General features: G+C 42.4%; 3 protein-coding genes across 5 annotated transcripts in view; 2 read left to right on the top strand and 1 right to left on the bottom strand.

Annotated features, from left to right (window-relative positions):
* Positions 1-3: 3 nt before the first annotated feature.
* RPS25 (ribosomal protein S25) lies at positions 4-4,518 on the top strand. Its single transcript, XM_038380522.2, has 5 exons — positions 4-149; positions 477-572; positions 1,892-2,075; positions 3,800-3,898; positions 4,424-4,518. Exons 1-4 carry the CDS (start codon positions 45-47, stop codon positions 3,892-3,894), a joined length of 480 nt encoding a protein of 159 aa, XP_038236450.1. The 5' UTR covers positions 4-44; the 3' UTR covers positions 3,895-3,898; positions 4,424-4,518.
* CENATAC (centrosomal AT-AC splicing factor) lies at positions 4,342-13,030 on the bottom strand. The gene is made up of 11 exons (XM_038380514.2): positions 12,900-13,030; positions 11,376-11,542; positions 9,885-9,983; positions 9,224-9,290; positions 9,068-9,130; positions 7,959-8,023; positions 6,861-6,969; positions 6,273-6,303; positions 5,776-5,865; positions 5,289-5,421; positions 4,342-4,825 (listed from the first exon to the last, which is right to left on the bottom strand). The coding sequence occupies exons 1-11, from the start codon at positions 13,014-13,016 to the stop codon at positions 4,750-4,752; spliced, it is 1,017 nt and encodes a 338-aa protein (XP_038236442.1). The 5' UTR covers positions 13,017-13,030; the 3' UTR covers positions 4,342-4,749.
* A 380-nt stretch (positions 13,031-13,410) lies between these two features.
* Positions 13,411-19,004, top strand: part of BCL9L (BCL9 like) — a 161,199-nt gene continuing 155,605 nt past the window's right edge. For all 3 annotated transcript variants that reach the window (XM_043500909.1, XM_038380925.2, XM_038380923.2), the window contains exon 1: positions 13,411-13,531. The gene's annotated coding sequence lies outside the window, so the exon portion shown is untranslated. The remainder of the gene's footprint in view (positions 13,532-19,004) is intronic.

The raw sequence follows: 19,004 nt of genomic DNA, 5'->3' as shown, positions 1-19,004 counted from the left end.
GGAATTGTATTTCTTTCTCTTTGACCCAGAAGCGGTGTTGCTACATGCTCCGGAAGTGCAGTGAAAGCACGGGGTTTCCCAGGCTCCCTGAGCAGACTTTTTCCTTTCTCATCCGACATCTTGAAGGAGCAGCAGCAGCCGCAGCCATGGTGAGCCGGCCCCAGGGCCTAGCCCCTCGGCTTGGCCTAGGACAGGGCTCTCTGTGAGCGAGCTGGAGCAAGTGGGTGCCGGTTCCCTCGAAGAGGCCTAGCCCTGGACTCTCCCCCCGTTGGGAGGCGCCCGGGTGGGGAAGGCTCATGTTAGGGCCGCGTGGAAGCTGGGGAGGGGGGCTCCGCCGTGGAAGCTTTTTCCCGCGCACTCGACGGGTCTGCGCTTGGCGGTGTCGGGTGGAGGCGGATTTTCCCAGGGCTGGCGCCTGTTTTCATTTTTCTCTTCTCTTCCCCCCCGCCCCCCCCCGGCTCTTTTTTTTTCTCCAGCCCCCCAAGGACGACAAGAAGAAGAAGGATGCGGGGAAGTCCGCTAAGAAAGACAAGGACCCAGTGAACAAATCTGGGGGTAAAGCCAAAAAAAAGGTAGGAGTCTGCACTGCGGTGAGTGGGTCCACTGGGCTCAGGTGTGTGTGCTCGGCAGTAGGGTCTGGGTACTCAGCAGAGCACTTTTGTCACTAATTATTCTCTGCGTGCCCTCCGTAAGATGAGTCTCTATCATCTCCTTTGGGGAGCTAGGGGACAGAGAGCAGTAGCTATGTTTTAGCTACAGTTTTCCTGTGTAGCTGAGCCCTAAGCTGCGCTTAAGGTCACACGGTGAGATATTTGTATTGTTCTATAATAATCTCTATTTTCTTTAATCATACTGGTAAATCGCATTTAACAATTATATAGGGGGGTTTCTGCATTGATATTTAATAGTAGTTGTGACTACAGACTAACTCCTTGGTGACTGGGAGTGAGGCTTCCAAACTCTTGTCACTAACTCCCTTGGGCAAGTTATTCTGTCTCAATAATTTCATTTGTAAAATGGGATGTTTCCTTGTGTCAGAGCTCTTTCAGTGTTTTTTAAGGCTTGAAGTGCTTTCAAATAAAGTATATTAACTGCTAATTGGCAACTGTATGTCTTAGATACCATGTAGATCATGAAAATAAGCTGATTAAAATCTCAGCAGGTGGTTATAAACCCTCTGGTCCCTTAGAGTTTAACTTGATATAATTATTTAAGAGGGAATGCCATGTGACTATTGAAATTAGGGTTCTCTCTTCAAACCTTTATACTTTTGAGTTGCAAGGGGGCAAATTGCAGCCCCCTGCCCCATTAGTATAATAGTGATCTAAAAGACTTTTCAACACTGAAGAAAGTTTCACTTCCTTGGTAAGTATAACATCCTAATCTTACTAATTTTGCGAAGTCCCATACTGTTGCACGGTAGCTAAATCCTGAATTTAAAATGTGAAAATTGAGCTGGTGGGGTGGGAACTTTAGTCCTTTATAGATCACAAAGAAGCAAAGGTCAGTTTCAAGTTACACTTCCCCACTTGTGGGGATGATTTACTGGTGCAGCACTGAGCAGACTGTCAAGTGGCTTAACACCCTATGATTGAATAATAGTGGTAAAAATGCCTGGTTGCTGTCTGCTCTGGAATTTTCATTTTGTAGTAGTGTAGAAAAGGCCCCATTGTGCATGTTAGAGCGTGGTGCTAATGGGTCAGTGCTGATAACATAATGAATAGGTGTCTCTCTATAACTGGTGCTCATCTGAGCAACAAGCTTGCATTAGGTTGTCATGGAGGAAATGCTATGTGACCTGATCATGCAGTTCTTGAAATTATGGCAAAACTTTCATTGGGGTATTTGTGTTGCTGCTTTGATGGTGATGTTCCCCTTTTTCTTCTTGTAGAAGTGGTCCAAAGGGAAAGTAAGAGACAAGCTGAACAACCTTGTTTTGTTTGATAAGGCTACTTATGATAAACTGTGCAAAGAAGTGCCCAACTACAAGCTCATCACGCCAGCTGTAGTCTCCGAAAGGTTGAAGATTCGAGGATCTTTAGCAAGGGCCGCCCTCCAAGAACTACTCAGCAAAGGTAAAAACACACTGAACTGTGGAGTGGGAGACCTCAAACCAGATGTATTCTTTTATCTCCCTTATTCGCTGGTGATTGATTTGATAGAAATCTATTTGCAGGTAGCTTCTACACAAAAGCTCAATAATGAGCATTTTAAGTTTTTTTTAAATATCTTAAATGTCCTTTCTTTTTGTATCAGTCTAATACAGTGGTCCCCAACCTTTCTGTGGGAATAGCACATTCGTATTCCCAACAGACTGTGGCAGGTGCCAAGCACCCCGTCGCTGAGAAGTAGCGGTGGAAAGAAGCTTTGCTGCTGAGAAACGGCAACGCTTCTTGGCAGCATTTCGGTGGGCGGTTCTCAGATGGCTGCGCTCAGCAGTGGCATTTCGGCGGTGTAGTGTCCTGCGGGGGCACACAACTGCCCTGGTGGGTGCCATTGCACCTGTGGGCAGCGCATTGGGGACCCCTGGTCTAATATATTAAAATGCCAAGTAAAATATCTATTTCTGTAAGACCACATCAGAATTGATATAATCTGTTCCTACACAAGTTACTTGTGTTCATAATATTTTTAAATATAATCCAAAAAATTATGGATGCGTGACATCCCTAGGGTCTGGTTGTGAATAGTAAAGATCCTACCTAGTGTAGAAAATAGTGTCAGGAGACAACTAAGTTCCCTTTAAGCTGCACTGGCTGCCCAGCCTGCTATAAAATGCTATGCACTTCAGGTGCCCCTCTTGCCCTCTACTGTGGAGCTGCTCCCCAGAGCTGCCTCATTGCTATGCAGAGCTGAGGGGGGAGGGAACACTGATATCGGGGTATCTGTCCATCCCATCCCCCTGTATCGTATTTCTTCAGAGCGGGGGGGGGGGGGGGGAGAGAATGTGATAGGGCTCAGGAGCGGGATGGAGGGAGCTTGCTGGTGGCTGCTGCTGTGCCTGAAGGCTGATCTGCTTAAAGGGGCAGTGTGTGTCTCTCTCTCCCCTCCCAACACATACTTGTGTTGTGATACTTCCTGCAATGCACATAATTCTCTAATTTAATTTAATTCAAAGTGCTATTTGAATTTTTTGACTGGTATCTGCATTTCATATTTTTTTTTTACTCTTAAATTTAATTCTTTAAGTAGTGAGTTCTAAAATGTCTAATGTGTCCAAGCTTGAAGTAATCATTGCAATGGTACCTTTTAAAAATATATAAGATCTAGGTTTGTGTCTATGGGTGGTGCACATAAAATTAATTTAGCACAGAATGGAAAAATTAGAGGCAACATTGCAAAACATTCAGTTGTCAGCAATGATAACTGTTCCTGGATCATACTGAAGCCCTGCTATCCTACAAAACATTTAGTGTTGGGACTACTGTGTTCTAGACAGGACCGTTGACTCTGGTTGCTTGGGGCTTCAATAGGAATTCATTTCAGTGTTCCCACTGTAGAAGGCACTGTTGTTGAAATGCTGTCTTGAAACAACAGGGTATTAGCCCACTGTCTGAAGCTCTAAATGTAGATGTATCCGATGAAGTGAGCTGTAGCTCAAGAAAGCTTATGCTCACATAAATTTGTTAGTCTCTAAGGTGCCACAAGTCCTTTTCTTTTTGCAAATACAGACTAACACAGCTGCTACTCCTGAAATGTAGAGCTGTTAGCCTTCGGAAGTATGGGCCTCCAAGTTGTGTTAACACAGTTTAAAGATTCTGCACATTTTTTTCATAAACGTTTCCTGCTTCCTTTGTAGGTTTGATCAAACTTGTGTCCAAGCACCGAGCCCAAGTGATTTACACCAGAAACACGAAGGGTGGAGATGCACCTGCTGGTGGGGAGGATGCTTAAAAAGGTGAGGTGCTATTGAAATTCTGGAGTTGCTGGTATCCCTTCCCCTCTGATGTACACATGGTTAATAGAACTGCTAGCCAAAATCCTAATGTGAATGCCTCATAGTGGACTTCTCCAGGGCCTTGTGAAATCCCTGATAAGAATCTACTTCTGAACAGAGTAAAAACAAACAGCCATAGAGTGCTGGAAGCATTAAAACTGAATTATTGCCTGCCCATGAGTGGAAGAAGGAAATTCTAAGATTAAATAGAGGTTGTGCTATTACATAGTAATGGATATCTGACAAGATAGGGTAGATCATTTCTGCCAGGCTCACTCCCTGCTTGCCTTAGTCCCATTGTTGCTTTTTTATTAAGGCTTCTGGAACTTGCACTGTAATTAATAGAAACCAACCATCTAAACTCTCTTCATAAAAAGTCACAAGTATGGAAGACTTTTTTCATGTTACAAGTGTTGCACTAGGACAAATTGTATTAGATGAGTTCCACAGAACTGATTGACTAAATCACTATTTTTTGCTTTGCAGGTTTTCCAGTCACCTCTGCAATATTTCTTATGTAAATGTATACAATAAAATTATTGAATTAACTTTGTGTCTTCTTAAGGGGGGTGAGGTGGAGTTAAACCTCCTCATAAGCATCTTGATGGTTTTGTGATAGCTCTGGCCAAAGATGCCTTGGCCTCCTTTTCATCTACACTGTAGGACAGCACGCTGAAGTCCCACTTAGGAGTAGTTTTAATAAAGGTAGAAAGCAAAATTCGTTTGAGTTCATGTTTTCTATATAGCTGTATATACAGTAAACAGCACTGGTTATACACTTTGTATATTAAATACTGGTGGTGTGCACTTTTTCATTGAACCTCAGATTTTGGTCTTTTTCGGGTCTTCCTTCGTCTTTCTTTACCTGATTCAGCTTTGAACTGATGTCTTAAAAAAAAAAAGAGTCAGCTTAGAAAGTGCAGCATGCTAGGAAATGTATACTATAATCAGCAATACAGAGCAGCAATAGTTATGTGCACTGTCAGGGGGGAGCACTAATTATCAGTCTAAATATTTCATAAGGATGTTTCTACTCTTCAGGTAGCTATGGCAAACAGCACCCCCTGTAATTCAGTAGTGTTGTTCACAAATCTAAATCTGTACTTAGTGTTGTACTCAGTATTTCTGCAGTAAAGACATGACTGTTTAAAGGTGGTGTGTGAGATATTTCAGCAATAGAATTTGACAGCTCCAAGGCTTCACACATGGGGCATTAACTCTTCTTACTACTTTCAGCAATATGTATTACTACCTCTGTCAATGACCATTTGAGAAATTCCTTTACTATAAATTGCCAACATTGTATACATACAATGAATTTAATGTCAGCCCATCCTACGCATATGCTTACCTGGATTGCCACCTCCTGCCATGATTCCAGACCCGTCCAAAGGAGGGAAGCCAGCCTTCACCTGTCTCAGAGGTGTGATCGAAGTTGGCACCAACACGATCTGCTGGAAGTTTTTTCAGCTTCTGCTTCTCCTCTAAGAATCATTAGTTCAGAGAGTGAAGAGGTTCTATCAAACATTTTAGGTAAATTTACAGAAAGTGGGGGGGAGAATACTGGTCTCTTTCTGACTAGGATTCTCTCTTCCCACTTTCCCCTTACTAGAGCCTGACTAACTGGAATTCATCTCCAGGATTATCAGAAAATCATCATTACCTAGCCTCTATGCAGAGTTTAATGTACCTCATCTACCCTGCACCGCTTAGTCTTATACCCAGACCTGTCACAGACTTCGTAGTAGACAATTCGTTCTATGTATAGTGATTTTCTTTTTAAATAAAACTAGACCTCACCTCAATATATTCAAGTAGTAATCTCTAAAGCTACTCACTTTCTTTGAGAAATTCCTCATAGGAAGGTCCAATCAGGTGTTTACTTCCAAATTCCTCTTCATCCTGCATCAGCCAAGGAGGTTTGGCACCTAGGAGGTAACAGGGAATGTGCTGGGTACTGAAATAACCCTAAATACAGACGCGGGGGAGAGGATGGGAAAAGTACCCCAAAATTTCTGCATACAGAGTTTCCCTCACAAATCAGTGGTGAAATGGCTTCCTCCTTTGTGGAAAAAAATAAAGGACTAAGCATCTTAATTTTCACAGCTAAGAACCATGACAGTTCATACTTTGCAACCATACATTACAGTTTCAAAGGAGTTTGCATTACAAGCCTGATTTTGCTCCACCCAATTCTAAAGTCAGTTAACAATTCTCAGACTCCTGCCACAATTTTATGTTTTTAAATTACTTTGCAGTCTTCTGCTGGATTCAGCCCAGAAATGTTTGATAAGGTCATAAAAGTGAAAAACACTGGCAATAATTAAACATGTACCTGTGTGAACATTTCCCTTCCCTTCAGATTCCTGTTTTCAAAAAATTAAGAAAATCCCAATTAGAATTGGATGATTTAAAAAAAGCAACTTTTACTGTAACTTTGTACTACCACAGGAGAGAGACACTAAAAAACACTAACAATTGAACTATTGGATTGCACAGATCTTCAAGTATGGACAAATAGACAAGGGAAACCTGAATGAAAATAAGCAGCTCATGGGAGTATGAATTCCATTTGAAATTCCCTTCCCTAATGAAACTTTGAAATAAAAATAAACAAAGTCTTTTTCTCTACCACCATCTACTAGATAGCCTGTACTAGGGATCTTTCATTTTCAGTGCATTTCTTTTAGGAAACATTCAGTTAGTGAAACAAAAGTCCCATGTTTCAGGGCTGAGAGTTTCACCCACTCAATTGCTGAAATCCATTGGGTTGCTTTCTCAGTAGCTATGCCATTGGGGAAGCCTACAAACCATAATTCTGATTCTTACCAAACGCTAAAAGTATGAATTCCATTGGCTATGATCTGAAATACCAGTACCCATGAAAAAAGGAAAGTGACTCTAAGCCCCACTCCAACCTTACCTGGTGGCCAATAAAAGTCAGAGCATGGTTTTCTTCCATCCAATCTAAATCAGGTGTTATCTGAATCACACTTGGACCAAGCTGCTCTTCCGTGATGATGGTGAAGTCACTAGAACACAGGAGCCAGAATAGCCTGTCAGACGAGGCATTTGGTATCCAGACAACAGCAAATGTTTTTCAACCTACACCATGGAATTGTTAAATACATGTTCTGGGAAACAGATGAGTCATAAATTCTTCAGTGTGTTCAAGTTTGGAGATTTTTAATGGGGAGGAGGAGAGGAAATAGCTCAGTGGTTTGAGCATTGGCCTGCTAAACCCAGGGTTGTGAGTTCAATCCTTGAGGGGGCCATTTGGGATCTGGGGCAAAAATTGGGGACTGGTCCTGCTTTGAGCAGGGGGTTGGACTAGATGACCTCCCGAGGTCCCTTCCAACCCTGGTATTCTATGATTCCAAATTCAGCAGCGAACAATAATTAGCATTTATAAAGCACTCTGTCAGTCTAGTTTTTTGCAAAGTTTAGTCCTTAAAACACTGTTTTGGAGGCACGACATTATCCACCTTTTCAGAAAGGATAATATTAATTGTTTGAGTAGCAGCCGTGTTAGTCTGTATTCGCAGAAAGAAAAGGAGTACTTGTGGCACCTTAGAGGCTAACAAATTTATTAGAGCATAAGCTTTCGTGAGCTACAGCTCACTTCCCCTCTGTTTTTTCTACCAAATGCATCCGATGAAGTGAGCTGTAGCTCACGAAAGCTTATGCTCTAATAAATTTGTTAGCCTCTAAGGTGCCACAAGTACTCCTTTTCTTTTTATTGTTTGTTCTAGGATACTGAAGGAAAGATTAATTTGGCCACTAGGGGTTTGCAGATGGCTGAAGGTGCCTGCTGCTGCTCTTGAGAACGGTGTTAACTCAGAGAAATAGTACAGGTAAGCAATAGGTAGTACAGTGATAGCAATAGTCATCAATGTCCTAACTATACTGACTAGGGAAACAGTGTTAGTAACTCTAGATAATTGCTACTCAGCATTTCACCAAATTCAAAACTCCTAAGCAGAAGCGACACACATGATGATATAAAAGGCAAATTTCTTACCTTTTATGCCCTCCAGGTGTACTGAAGGCAGAGGATTCATCGCAAAATTCTGTCTCGGTTTGAGGCTGAGTTTGATTCAGGAAAAATAAAAATTTTTTCTGGTATTCAACAGTAAGGCTCTTCCTGTTTTATGAAACACCTCATATTGCAATCATACATTCAATGTTTGTGTTCTGGAGGCAAGGAAAGTGGGAATTTTCAGTGTAGATATTAATGTGTTTTGGTTTGTTTGTTTTTTTTTGTTTGCCCTGGCTCTGCAGTGCTAGCAAGAGAAAACAAATACAGAGAGGGAGCTCTTTTCAATGGCTTGCGAATCACCAACAGAACTGTAAGCTAGGTTCAAATTGCAGAATATTTATTGCTGAGGAGGATGGAGCCAGACTTACTTGAGGATCCCAGGGTGCTTGCAGCACCTACAGTTATAAAGTGCAATCTTTTTTATCTGTAAACGGAGCAATTTGAACTGGAGTCATTGAGTGAATCTACAACACCACAATGCCCCTTCTATGGAGTCAGACAATTTTTTCCCTTTTTTAAAAAGATAAAAGGGCCAATAACTTTACCTATTCTGTTTGAGTATAGTCAAAAGGCCTAACAGATTCCATCCCCTGTAAGTGCAAGACTGAATTCCCAGCAAGAGGATATATCTGGTTCCAGGTGCTTCTTTAGAGAACGCAATGCATGAAGGTAACATATGTACTAGTATCTTATAAACAAAGGTATTTAGTTTTTCCACAGTGCTGGTAGAATAGTACATTTTATTCCAGATTCCTTCTCTGTCACCCACATCCAACCCTATCCTAGAAGAACTAGGAAGGATAAGAAATTTCAGTCACCGCGATCACTCAAACATAAGCACTGCACTATTTGTGAGAAGGATAACCACACCTGAATGAAGCCAGAGATTTGCAATCACAGAGCAGCAGTCCTATCAATTGTCACATCAGAATCTCCCGACTGGTAGGTGAGAAAACAACTTATTAGAAGTAAATTGTATGTGCTTTCAACATAAGAATCAATGCAGAAAACAGCCATTTATAAGAACTCAGAGGGCTTGTGGAAACAATCATTTGCTGGATACTGCTCAGGTGCATCCTGGGAAAACAAACCTCTAAGACAGCATGTACCATTTCCTGTCTGCTCTGCTCCACTTCTCGGATATGGGATGCCATCTGGAATCGAACAAAGCAAAAAAATAGAATGAGGACAAAAGGCAAAGCAAACAGGTAAGTCAGGCACAGCACACCTAGGGCATCTCTGCTCACCTCTTTAATGACCTCATCCTCTTTTTCTTCAAAAGCATCCAGAGCTTTGACAAGTGATGATTTGAACCTGAAAGAGTATTTGAGAGATCAGTCACTTTTGTGGCCTGATTTAGTCTGACAGCTGAACTGCTAGGAACACCTGAATTTCTACCTCAACCTCTGACATTGATTCTCTGTGCCTTAGTTTCCCTATTTGTAAGACAGGGATAAGGTGGCTTACATTTGCAGGGACCCTGCAAGGATTAATGAGTTACTGGTTGCAAAGCCCATGGAAGATAAGCCATGATGAATGATAAAATTTGGAATGTATATATGACTAGATGAAACACAGGGCTGGATAATCTTATGACTCAGCTTTTTTTTTTTAATAATGATGCTAATAGAAGGTGAGCTAATCTTATGCTCGACAAAGTGAGGTGATCACTTGGGGCAAGTCAGAAAATCATCTCTAGCACAATGTAACTAGCCAGGTGCAGGGGATGATGGTACCAGATACCGGTTGCTGCTCAAAGCAGGAGTCTGGGCTATTTATTTATTTATTTATACCCCACAAATACACACACTAAAACATCTCTGTTCCAAAGACTTTTGAATCAACAGTTGGATCTAATGTAGCAAATCCTTTACCCCAAGCAAAGAAACAGACAAGGTGCCTACATACCGTTCATAGTCCTCAGCGGAAATCAGAAACTGCTGCTTTAATTTGGCTTCCGCTTTGTTCTCCCACCAGAACTTGTTGGCTTCTTTTTTATGCTCCAGGCTTTAAAAGAAAGAAAAAAAAAAAAAAAAAAAAGAATAAAACCAAGTTTGATTAAATCACTTAAAGCCTGAGCTCCCAATCTAAATTAAGTAGAGAGCACATGATTAATAACTGGCATAGATGTCTCCTTAACAGCTTATCTCAAACAGATATATTTATTAACTTATACAGATAGAGCAGCTTTCTGGGTTGCCCATGGTTATGTGACAAAAAATAGAGAGGTAAGGATACCAAGAGACATGGATATTGGAAGCAGATAAGATATGCTGTAACACTACAGGTATTGGTTTTCATTGATCATTAAAGCAACATGAAAAAGCAAAATATAGAATAAAAATTTTGCATTCAAAGGCACGTTTGGGTGCCACACACCACTAAAATATGGTGTTTGATTCATGCCCTTCTCCGATGTAGAATTTTGGCTGAGTCACAGAAGCCTTGAAAGACACAGAGAGCACACCTGTCTCCCTGGATAGTTGTATCATGGTCATCACTGTAGTTATAGAGTGTTGAGCATTTCTTCTTCCTATAGCTCACAAATTAGTCCACGCAAAAGCTAATGAAAGCCGTCTCTGAGGAAACACACTTTAATAAGGAAAGATTTATGGAACAGCAAAGCGTTATCTCACCACAGCTATACAAAGCTTGCATCTCATTTCAGTACTTTTTTTTTTTTTTTTTTTTTTAAAGAAGTACAATATTATACAGACCTACCATTAAAATATTATTAGTGGATAATAATACTGGAAGAGTTAGGAGTCATTTAAGTTACTAGTTTAAAGTTATGTTGTGCTAGGGTAACTGGATTTTAAGCAGTGGGTTTTCTTTAAGATCAACACTTCCATATCTAAATTGTCATCATGTGCTCCCCAGGAGACACTTAATATAGATTCTGTATGTAAATAAGATTGTGCACATTTTAGAAATATACAGTGAAGAGCATCTTGGGTGTGTTTTCTTTAGTTATTCACTTCTGGAGTGGACAAATTAAGAAAGCTGCACATGTTAAGCAACTTGCATCAAACACTTTACAATTAGTTCTCACAACCTCCACATAAGATCATGGAGGTAAACAGAAGGGAAGTGACTTGCCCAAAAATCACATAGCAAGTCAGTGGCAAGAGAGGAATAAAAACTAAGGGCTGTCAAAAACTTCAGTAGAACCGGAATTATGTTAACTTCTTGTCCTACACAAGCAAATCTAATTGGTTACAGCAGGAATCTAGTTACTAACTCCTTGATTTTAGACTCAGCTCTGCCACCGATTCACTATATGGCTTGAAGCATGTCACTTCATCTCTGTGCCTCAGAGTTGAGGGGCTGTGCACATACAACGTATTATTAAACCATGTAACATCCCCTGGAATGCAGACAGGGCTGTGGACACCCTACCTGGCCATATGCTGCAGAAGTCCCCCATGCAGCACTGTCAGGCTCCCATGGCTCAGGTGCCTTTTCACCTCCTGCTTGCAGCAGAGACACCAGAAGAGTTGTTCATGCTCCCCTGCATCATACTTCACAACCACTGCATTTTTAATCATCTTCCGAGCCAACTGCACCTGATTGAAGAAGGGAAGAGAAGTGAATTAGCTGCTGTTTACCAAATTTTTGAAAGCGGAGCCTCTTTACAAAAATTGAACGAATTATGGCCCATACAATCCCATCGTCTGCTTGAAAAGGGCTATGCCTTTTAACATATACATCTTTGTCTCATGCTCCTCCACACAGCTAGTCCTCTGAACTCCCATCTCCCCTTCCCCCATACACTTTAATAAACACCGATGCAAATTTTTGTAATATTAATTGTCCTCTCCTTTCCCACATGCTTTCATGAGTAGTAAAATAGTTAATGTTGATGTTTAGGCTTTGCCTTCACTGCAGAAAAAGATGTTGTTTACATGGCGATAGCTAAGGTGAGATACCTATCTCTATGTAAACAAGTGGTGACAAGACCCAAGTAGTTTTTACATCAATGTCAACCTTATATCCTCCAGGTGGGATTTACATCAACTAGCTACATCCAGGTAAAAACTACTGATGACTCTAACAGGCTTTTACATCAACATAGCTATCTCAACATAAAAACACCCCCCAGCCCACCCCCAATGAAGTCTAAGGCTATGTCTACACTACACAGCTTTTCACGACCTGGCTGTGTCGCTTTTTACAGCTGTGCTGCTAAAAGTCGCACAGTATAGCTGCTGTTTGTCGGTTCTCCTGCCGACAAAGTGCTGTTCACACTGGTGCTTGTCGTCGGCAAAACTTTGTCCTTTGAGGGGGGAGTTTTCTTAACACCTCAAAGACAAAAGTTTTGTCGTTCAACTGCCTGTGGCTCAGCCTTAGCCTTTGACTGGCATTGGCGTAAGTAGCCATAGAAATGAAGAGGGCTGGTCACACCTCAGAACTAGTGGTTTGGGTGACCCAACTCTGTTGGGCATCTCTGCATCATTTACACACACTTCACATTTTGGATCTTTTCTTCACAATCAAAAAAGTTAGAAACTTCCTTTAAAAAAAAAACCCCCCTCTCAGAAAGGTGGGCTAAGGGAGAATGGCGCTGTCTGGTTACACCCTTGTGGCGCGTCTCCCAGCCTGGAGGCCCACAGCCCACGCTCTGGGAAACGCTGAACTTAGCTGCCGCCGAAGAGGAGTTGTGTGAAGCCCAAGCACCTCTATTATGTCGCATTTAGCAATGTCTGAGCTCATATTTCCCGACGGGGAAGCTGAGCCACAGGAAAGAGACGTGACTCTCCCCAGGTCAAACTGTGAGCAGGGGACAGAACCCAGGCGTCGGCTCCCCGCCCCCTCCAGCTCGATGGCGCGGCTCCACACCCCGAGCTCCCTCGTAACCCAGTCGGCAGCGCCCTGCCCAGCTACTGGAGAGGCAGCGAGAGTGCGGAGGCTCCCGGCTCTCACCTTGGCCTGCAGCCGGTCGAGCGCCTCCCGCAGCCGTCGCTGGTGGCTGCCGCTGTAGAGGTGGCGCCGACCCGCGAAGGCGGTGAGATGGCAAAGGGGGCAGTAAAATACCCCCATGGCGGAGCTAGGAGCCCGGCCCGGCGACCGCCGCCATCTTAAGGCGCCTGCTTCGACCGACGACGCTGTGCGTGGCGCTCGCCGAGGAGGGAGTAGCGAGCCCTAGCGCCCGCCCGCTGCTCCCGCAGGGGCTCCCTGCGCCGCCGGGCCGCGCCGCGCCGCGCCGCCCCCTCCCCTCCCCTCCCCTCCCCTCACGCAGGCCCGCGGCCCGCCGAGCTCCAACCTTCCCGCCTCAGGGAGGCGGCGCTGAGGCTTGGAGCATTCGGCCGGCCTCTGGGCTGGGTGCCAGGATGGGGGCGTGTGAGGGAAATCCCACAGGTTACCGCTGATAGATTCAGGGAGTCTCTGGTCAGAGGCGATCGTCAGTTAATGGAGGCTGAGCTCACATGGAATGTCCCCCAGTAATTCCCGCCTCCCGCCTATACAAATGCTGCTTGAACTAGAACATATTTTTAAAGAGACATCAGCCTTGATGTAAAGACTTCCCAGTGCAGTAGAATCCATCACATCTCTTGGTAAGTTGATTCCTGAGATTTTCTCCCTCCTCTGCTTGTGGCCTTGGTCAAATCACTTCTCCTCTCTGCACTGTGGAATGGAGAATGCTGTTTCCCTACCGCTCATGGAGCTTGGGAGGCTTCATTCAGTGATGTGACTAAAGCCTCATCTGCACACAGAAGTCAGTTGCGGAGATTTAAACTGATTTACTCACATCAGTCCAAACCCTGAGGTGGGTATCCGATGAAGTGAGCTGTAGCTCACGAAAGCTTATGCTCAAATAAATTTGTTAGTCTCTAAGGTGCCACAAGTCCTCCTTTTCTTTTTGCGAATACAGACTAACACGGCTGCTACTCTGAAACCTTCCTAACCTTGTATAAGAGTGGCATATTTTGGATTCGTTCAAACCTAGTCTAGTTGATTGAAGCTAACCCGAAATACGCCTGGTAAAATGAATCCATGCAGCCTTTTGCAGTAGTTTAACTAAACTGGTCCAAAAATCACAACTTTAGTTAAACCAGTGCCACTTTCTCATGCAGGCATTTTTGAAACTCTTGAACAGAAGGCACTGCAGAGGGGCAAAGCATTATTTTATTTATTAATTTCCACCAAATGTGCTCTCAGCACTTGCACACATTTTATTAGTTTACTAGAAAACACAAAGAAAAAAAATATTTTCCTTTTAGCTTATTTTCCTCAGTGTGGTTTGACTGCATACTACTGTTGTATTCATTGCTCTTATTAGTAGTGTTTTCCTACCCTTTGTAAAGCAAAGTGGTTTATATTTCAGGTCCAGATCCTGGAAATTATCCTGCATGAAAGTACACTGGTACCCACACAGAGTCCTGTTGAAGTAAGTGGAGCTCTGCATGGTGTAACCTGCAGGATCATGGCCTTAGTCAGGAAATCAATATAAGACAGCACTCTTGAGATCTTAAGTAAAATTTTCAAACATGCATAAGTGACATAGGCACATAGGAGCCTAAGTCCCATTGACCTGAAAATCAGTTTTAAAAATTGGACATAGGTTGAGTCTACAGCAGAAAAGTTTTGCTGGCATAGCTACGCTGGCCAAACCCTCCTAGGGTAGATGCAGGTTATAGCACCAGAAAAATGCTTTTGCTGGTATAATTTACATTAATTAGGTGAGCAAATTAAGGCCTTGCCTACACTATAAAAGGATGCCAGTATAGCTGTATCAGTGCAGTTCATTATACCAGCAAACCCTCCTAGTTTACACACAGTTTATACCAGTTTCCCAAACAATATAAGCTATACCAGGGTTCAAAAACGAACCAGATAAGTTCAGAGGATAGGTCCATCAATGGCTATTAGCCAGGATGGTCAGGGATGCAACCCCATGCTCTGAGTGTCCCTGGCCTCTGAGTGCAAGAAGCTGGGAGTGGATGATGGGGGGACGGATTACTTGATGATTGCCTGTTCTGTTCATTCCCTTTGAAGCACCTGGCATTGACAGGATACTGGTCTACATGGACCATTGGTCTGACCCAGTATAGCTGTTCTTATACTGGCAAAAGCACTGTCTTTTGATATAAGTGCATCTACTCTAGGGTTTATATCGGCATAGATATGTCAGTAAAAACATCACACCGCTAACTGACATCACTTTGTCAGGAAAAGTTTGTAGTGTAGACCTTACCTAAGCTGTACCGGCAAAAGCACTTTTTTGCTGGTATACCAATGTCTACACAAGGGACAAGTCTATACTACAAACTTTTGCCAACATAGCTATGTCGGTTAAGAGTGTGATGAGGTGTGGTCTACAATTGACATAGTTGTGCCAACAAAAGCCGCTAGTGAAGATGCTTTTTCTGGTATAGCTTATTTTGGATTCGGGAGTGGGACTATGAAGAGGTGCCTGACATGGCTATACCGACAAAAGCACAGTTTTTCTAGTAAAAACTAGCTGGAATTTTCAATGGATCAAGAAGTTGGGGGAAAAAATTATTTCAGGTCTAACAATATGTTTAATTTGGGGGTATTTTACCCCCCCCCCTTTATTTTAAATAAAGGCAAAGGAAATGACATTTGGAACAAAGGGCTAGATTCACAAGCAGACTTCCATTCACAAAACCCCAGAAGAAAAGGTAATAGTAGTAGTAGTGGTGGTGGTGTACCATTTACCAATGGGTAAGCTACTCACCTGGATAGGAGAGACCCAAGTTTGATTCTCTGGGCTGAGCAAGGACTTAAACCTAAGTCTTTTCCCATTCCAGGTGAGCGTCCTAACCACCAGGCTTTTGAGTATTGGGGAAGGGGGACCTCTAATTTTCTCCTGTTGAAGCTGTTCCATTTTGTATTAAATATTCATTGAGCCAGAGAGAGAAAAGGCAGGAGAATGACTCTAGCCTCCTGGCTAGGGCACTCACGGGGTGTGGTTGAGGGACACTGGTTCCAGTCCCTGCTTCAGTGAATATTTAATTATTTATACAAGGTGGAATGGGTTCAGTAAGGGAGATTGAGAGAACCTCTGCCCTAGAATAGATCTTGGGGACTAGGTCACCTCCCTTTCCCTGAGAGGGGGGGAGACCTTGGTTCAAGTCTTTGCTCCAGCACACGGATTCAAATAGAGATATCCTGCATCACTAGTGAATGCCCTGATCACTGGGCTAATGTGTATGGGGGCCACTATAATAGTTTTGTGAATAGAAAAGGAGTACTTGTGGCACCTTAGAGACTAACAAATTTATTAGAGCATAAGCTTTCGTGAGCTACAGCTCACTTCATCGGATGCATTTGGTGGAAAAAAAAAAAAAAGTTTTGTGAATGTCACCTAAATGTTGGAGTTAGGTGTCCAAGTCCCCTTGTGACTCTAGTGTGAAAAACCAATATTTCATCGTGAAAATGTCAAGATGAACCATTTTGATATTGGAGGGCGGAGGGGAGAGGAAGTGTCTTTTTTTTTTTTTTTTTTTTTTTTTTTTTTTTTTTTACCAAAACAATTAGTCAAAATCAACACAAATTTGCAAAATGTTTTGATCTTCCTGAATCTGCATACTTTGATGAAAAAAGTTTTGGCCAAAAGATTTTACCCATTTCTAATCACATCTCTTCACACCCCTGACCAAGGTAGCTATGCTGGTTTAACCTGTCATGTAGAAATGGAGCATGTCCACGCTACAGTAGCACAGCTATGTGGCTGCAGTTGTGCTGCTAAGGTGTTGATGCTTTCTACATCAACAGAAGGGGTTTTGCTGTCACTGTAGGTAATCCACTTCTCCAAGAGGCGGTAGCTAGCCTCTGTACCAGGAGTTAGGTTGACCTGTGGTTGTCAGGGCGCAAAATTTTTTACAGCCCGGAGCAGCATAGCTAACTTGACGTAAGTTTTAGGTGTTAATAGGCCCTTGCCTTAGTCACTGAGATCCAGATCCTCTGAGATAGTTAGGCACATAACTCCCATTGAAATTGTTGGAAGTTAGGCATCTAAATACCTGTGAGGGTCTGGGCCCTAGGCGTTATTGACATTTTTAACCTTTATCTTTAACTGTCTTAAAAGGAATTTCCCCATGTTCAGTAGCATTTTGATCAGTGCTGATATTTAGCTTTTTCTCTCCAAAATATAACACATGGACCAGCCACAATTTTCACATGTGGCTGCAAAGTATATTGTAATATTCTGTATGGGTGCTGCTTTGTATAAAATAATGTTAGTGATTAAAATAATTAAATAAATAAGGTCTTGATCCTGCACACACTGAAGTAGTTGAGTAAATTTACACATGTGAGTAGTCCCAATTAATTTATGGAGAGTGACTACTCATCTGTGTAAAGTTACTCACATACTTAAGTACTTGCAGGCTTGGGACCTAAGGCCTGGTCTACATTAGGAAATTAGGCTGGTATAATAGGTTGCTCAGGGCTGTGAAAAATCCACACACCTGAGCAACGCAGTTATAGCAACCTAGTCCCCCGGTGTAGATAGCACAAAGTTGATGCGGGAGTTCTCCTGTCAACTAAGCTGCCGCTTCTCAGGGAGATGGTTTATCTTCAGCAGCAGGAGAACCCCTCCTGCCCGCGTAGGTAGCATCTTCACTGAGGCGGTGCAGTTTTAGTGGCTTATATGTAGACAAGGCTCACAACCAGTCTGTGAGGTAGGTAAGTAGTTTCCTGGACCCAGATTCTCAAAGGCCTAATTTCTGGAAATTAGGCACCTAAATACCTTTGAGGATCTGGGCCAGAGAGCTTGTATATTTGCTACATAGTTACTTACACCTGTCAAGTAGAGGTTTACATATATTAATAAATGCGGAGGCTTAATTATTTTGATACTTCTGTAACTCTTTGAAATCTCTGGGTGAGACACTATAGTCAACAATACAATGCTATCTTTCTCTATTAATTCCTTTTACATATCTTTATAATTTCTAGATCAGCAAAAAAAAAAAAAGGGAACATTTCTAATCTGAGGGGTTCTCAGCCTTGGAAAAAAATGGGAATCCCTGCTGTAAGCAGTCATTTTTCAAAGTAACTTTAACAAGCCTGCTAATTGGTATTTAAAGTGCCAATGAGAGGGGAGTCAATCACTGCCTTACTAGCTACTTTCCCATATAAAGAGGATCAAAATGATGATGATAAAAGGAGAGAATTCAGGATAACAGCCTTCCTTTGTCTGTAGTCATGTGCTCTTTATTTTTTTAAAAGCTGTTGATTTTATTTGTTCCCTTGATGAAAAATGTATTTAAACTTCAAAAACAAAAAGGCTTGGCAAAACCTTCATTTAAAAAGTGGCCTTGAGAATTAGAATATGGCTCAGGAACTTGAACTGGCTACTACCACTGATCAAGTTGATGAAGGTAGGAAACAAATGCTCAGCATCTCATTTATGTAAATATAGCTTGCATTTTTCTATACGATGTTTCTTATACTCAAAGAATAAGATAACTAGCTATTGTTACTTCAGGAACTATTCAAGCCAGTAAATATAGCTGTTACATGAATCAAGAGTACTTCTGGACTTCCTCATTGGAACGTGTCATATGAGATGCTGGATATCTGTGAATTATTGGGGATCATGGGTGCAGTTTGTTTTCTTCACTTGCCTGGAGTAATCTACGAAAGTTTTTTGGGGGGTTTTTTTTGGATTTTTTTTTTAAATGTTGCTAGAAATAAAGTTATTTGAATGAATTTAATGTTAATTGTAATTAAGTTAACTGCACCCAAGGTCTCCACTAGAAAATATAGTTCAGTAAAGGCAGTGGTCCTCATCACTGCCCTGCAAACTTCTCCGGTTGCCTCTGTTTCCATGCCCCCATTGGCTGCTGCTGGTGCTGTGATCCTGCAGGCTTCCACAGTCAAGAAAGTTCCCAGAAAACTAGCGATCCCTGTATTATTGGCACCCAAGGCTTCTACTCCAGTAAAACCAGTAGCTGCTGCATCCAAGGCTTCTAATAGAAAATATGCTTCAGTAAAGACCGTGCCCCCAGTAGCTGACACCATGCAGATTTGCACACGCACAGCGGGAAAAACCATGTC

This window comes from Dermochelys coriacea, chromosome 22 (assembly GCF_009764565.3).
Source record: "Dermochelys coriacea isolate rDerCor1 chromosome 22, rDerCor1.pri.v4, whole genome shotgun sequence".
Lineage (NCBI taxonomy): Eukaryota > Metazoa > Chordata > Testudines > Dermochelyidae > Dermochelys > Dermochelys coriacea.
The sequence above is the reverse complement of the archived record's forward strand: the minus strand, read 5'-3'. Positions and strand labels throughout refer to the sequence as shown.

Excerpts from the sequence above, each read along its gene's own strand:
- RPS25 (XM_038380522.2), top strand. The coding sequence starts at position 45 with ATGCTCCGGAAGTGCAGTGAAAGCACGGGGTTTCCCAGGCTCCCTGAG. Across the intron at positions 573-1,891 it reads GGGGTAAAGCCAAAAAAAAG|AAGTGGTCCAAAGGGAAAGT; the intron begins GTAGGAGTCTGC and ends TTCTTCTTGTAG. Across the intron at positions 2,076-3,799 it reads CCAAGAACTACTCAGCAAAG|GTTTGATCAAACTTGTGTCC; the intron begins GTAAAAACACAC and ends CTTCCTTTGTAG.
- CENATAC (XM_038380514.2), bottom strand. The coding sequence starts at position 13,016 with ATGGGGGTATTTTACTGCCCCCTTTGCCATCTCACCGCCTTCGCGGGT. Across the intron at positions 8,024-9,067 it reads TGGTACATGCTGTCTTAGAG|CCTCAAACCGAGACAGAATT; the intron begins GTTTGTTTTCCC and ends AATCAAACTCAG. Across the intron at positions 4,826-5,288 it reads GGCAGGAGGTGGCAATCCAG|ACATCAGTTCAAAGCTGAAT; the intron begins GTAAGCATATGC and ends TTTTTTTTTAAG.